At 39.4% G+C, this 2,821-nt stretch overlaps 1 protein-coding gene across 1 annotated transcript; it reads left to right on the top strand.

Annotated features, from left to right (window-relative positions):
* Window positions 1-237: 237 nt before the first annotated feature.
* On the top strand, window positions 238-1,287 carry si:dkey-61f9.2 (regenerating islet-derived protein 4). Its single transcript, XM_062517481.1, has 2 exons — window positions 238-585; window positions 1,279-1,287. The coding sequence occupies exons 1-2, from the start codon at window positions 238-240 to the stop codon at window positions 1,285-1,287; spliced, it is 357 nt and encodes a 118-aa protein (XP_062373465.1).
* Window positions 1,288-2,821: the final 1,534 nt, after the last annotated feature.

Below are 2,821 nucleotides of genomic sequence, written 5' to 3' on the forward strand. Positions count from 1 at the left end.
TTAAATTTGAATATCTGCGATTCATTTAGATTAATATTAATTAAGTAATATTATTAATATTATTAATTGATTAATAATCACAGAGTATATAATTAATTACGTTAAAACATGTTATCAATTGACAGCCCAAGTTTTTTAACTATACATTTTTGCATTTTCATGCACTGGTAATTCCCTGGAATTACTTTCTAGTTTGTTGTTGCTTTTTCAGACCACATTCATATCAGTGACATAAGCATGACTTCGGAGGAGTCTCAGGAATACTGTAAAAGATTCAACGGCTCTTTCAGCATTGTGTCACCAAAAGAGCAACTGGCCGCTACGAGGCTGATGAGAAGGCTCCAGATCACAGAACCAGTGTGGGTGGACCTGCAGCAGAGCAGCTCCCTGGGGTTCTGGGGCTGGACCACTGGAGAGACTCTGGCCTGGAACAACTGGAAGGGTGGGCAGGTGCCCCAGCTGCCCCTCTACCATCACTGTGGTGCCCTGATGCCCGAGAAGGATGATTTCAAGTGGACTGACATGAACTGCATGATCAAGCAGCGGGCTCTTTGTTACGATGGGGTTGTTACCTCCGCCAAGGAGGTTATGTTTTCATAGGGGACCGGCGTTTGTTTGTTTGTTTGTCTGTTTGTCTGTTTGTTAGCACGATAACTCAAAAAGTAATGGATGGATTTCACTGAAATTTTCAAGAAACGATAACATTTTGGGAGTGATCCGTAATTCCGTCGGGGTTCCGGAGCCGTTTATGTGTTTCGCTTAGTGGTGTAATGGCATATGGCCATGTGGTGGCAACCATGTGGTGGAATAGTTTAGGTTCAAATGTATGACAACCTAGGAAGAACAATACAGGCGGAGGTCTGCGCTCTCTGAGTGCTTTTCTAGTTAATGATGCTTCTTTAATAATTACCTGAAATTTTAACTTTATTTGACTCTAGTTATGAAGGGGTAGTTGTGAATAATTTAGTTCTGACATTGCACGCTTTACAATGCAAGGTCAAATAAACTGTTTTTCAATCATACGAATACAACATTTTCACACGCTGAAATGAAATCTTCACATTGATATTATGCACATTTATTTTATATTTGCATTAATGTTAAGGACGGTATATTCACTTGTCAATGTTATGTAAGCACACCTTTTCATGCAGTCTATACATAATTGAAAGCACATTTCAATGTCTAATACTGCTATACTTTCTATGTATTCGTGATTGATTTTAACAATAAAATATACATTATCATTGTGTCTCCCCAGTGTTACACTGTAAACAGTACATGTGATGACTCACACCAGTGCTTGTCTGGGTCCTGTCTTGGGCTGACTAGCAGTGGCTCTACATCACAAGAGCCTAGTCAGCAAGGCTAGTATTGACCATCTCATACTGTTAAAGAGCTGAGACATGAGGAAAACATATATTTTGCCCACATGAACTAAATGAGAGGGGTAGGGTTGGATGGAGAGGGGAAAAATTAGAAGTTCATCACTCCAGCACCATGTCTAGGATGTCAACCATGTCTCAAATCCATCACCCCTCAACAAGTTTCATATTCCTCTCTGTATATTTTATCTACTTGTGTCCTGCAATTTTGTGAACCCTTATTTGAAAAGACCTATACGATTCCAATCAGATTTTACTTCCTTGGTTAGTGGGTACGAGACAAGTGCATACAGTACATACTGACGATTGGCTGAGGTTGAGTAAAAAATCATGGTAAGCCAATCAGAGGTAGAGTTGGGCGGGTGTTCCAAAGCTTGCATAGTTCGACACACAGCGCGCATCACAAGCGAGTTAGTTGGTCATAGTGAGACCGGTATGGCGAGCCCAAATACTCCAAAAATAGCATTCGCTAAATGAGGGGCAATAAATATCAAAAGTTCCAAAACATCTATTGTGTTATTTGTATCGATCCACTGTATAAACATAATATCTACATACCTGCCATTTGATTGGAGTCTCACTCCCTCAGCAACATTAGAATAGTTTAGATGTGTGTACATTGTTTCTCTTAATAATGTATTGTATTAAATGTCCATTTCATTAATAATATTGCGATTTATCATAAAACATTGAACATACACCTGTATTTTAAGTTCCATTAAAGAGGTGGGTTCGCATTTAAAATTTAAAATTTTAATATTTTTAAAAAGTAACACAACAGTTACTTTCTGAAGTAACTAGTTACTTTTATAATTTGTAATTGAATAACTAATTTAGTTACTTTTTGAAAGTAACAAGTAACTGTTTTCGTTGAATATGTCGAGAACCATAGGGCCTAGGCCCTAGGAGGACCACCTTTTTATTATATGTTGGTCGTAAGGGACCATTTCGGGCCAAGCTAAATTTGAAGTGTAAGTTTTGTGCAATTTGATAAGCATTCAATAAATGAATATATGAGTACACTGCACTATGCGCACGCATGCACAAACACATTTACAGATACATGCAGGCACACACAGACAAGCACAGACACACACAAAAAACACATACTGTACAGACATACACACAGGTGCGCACAGACTCACATTCATGCACGTACACACACACACACGCATAACACACACACACGCACACACAGTAGACAAGCAGGCATAAGCACGCACACACACATAACAAACATGTACATGCACACATGCACAAACACACCCACATGCATGCATACACACATAAAAACATACACACACTCACAAGTGAACATACTCACACACAAACGCAGGCAAGCACACACACACACACACACACACACACACACACACACACACACACACACACATCCCTTTACCCCCACCACACACACACACACGAAAACTCACCGA

Source organism: Sardina pilchardus, chromosome 17 (genome assembly GCF_963854185.1).
Source record: "Sardina pilchardus chromosome 17, fSarPil1.1, whole genome shotgun sequence".
Taxonomy (NCBI): Eukaryota; Metazoa; Chordata; class Actinopteri; order Clupeiformes; family Clupeidae; genus Sardina; species Sardina pilchardus.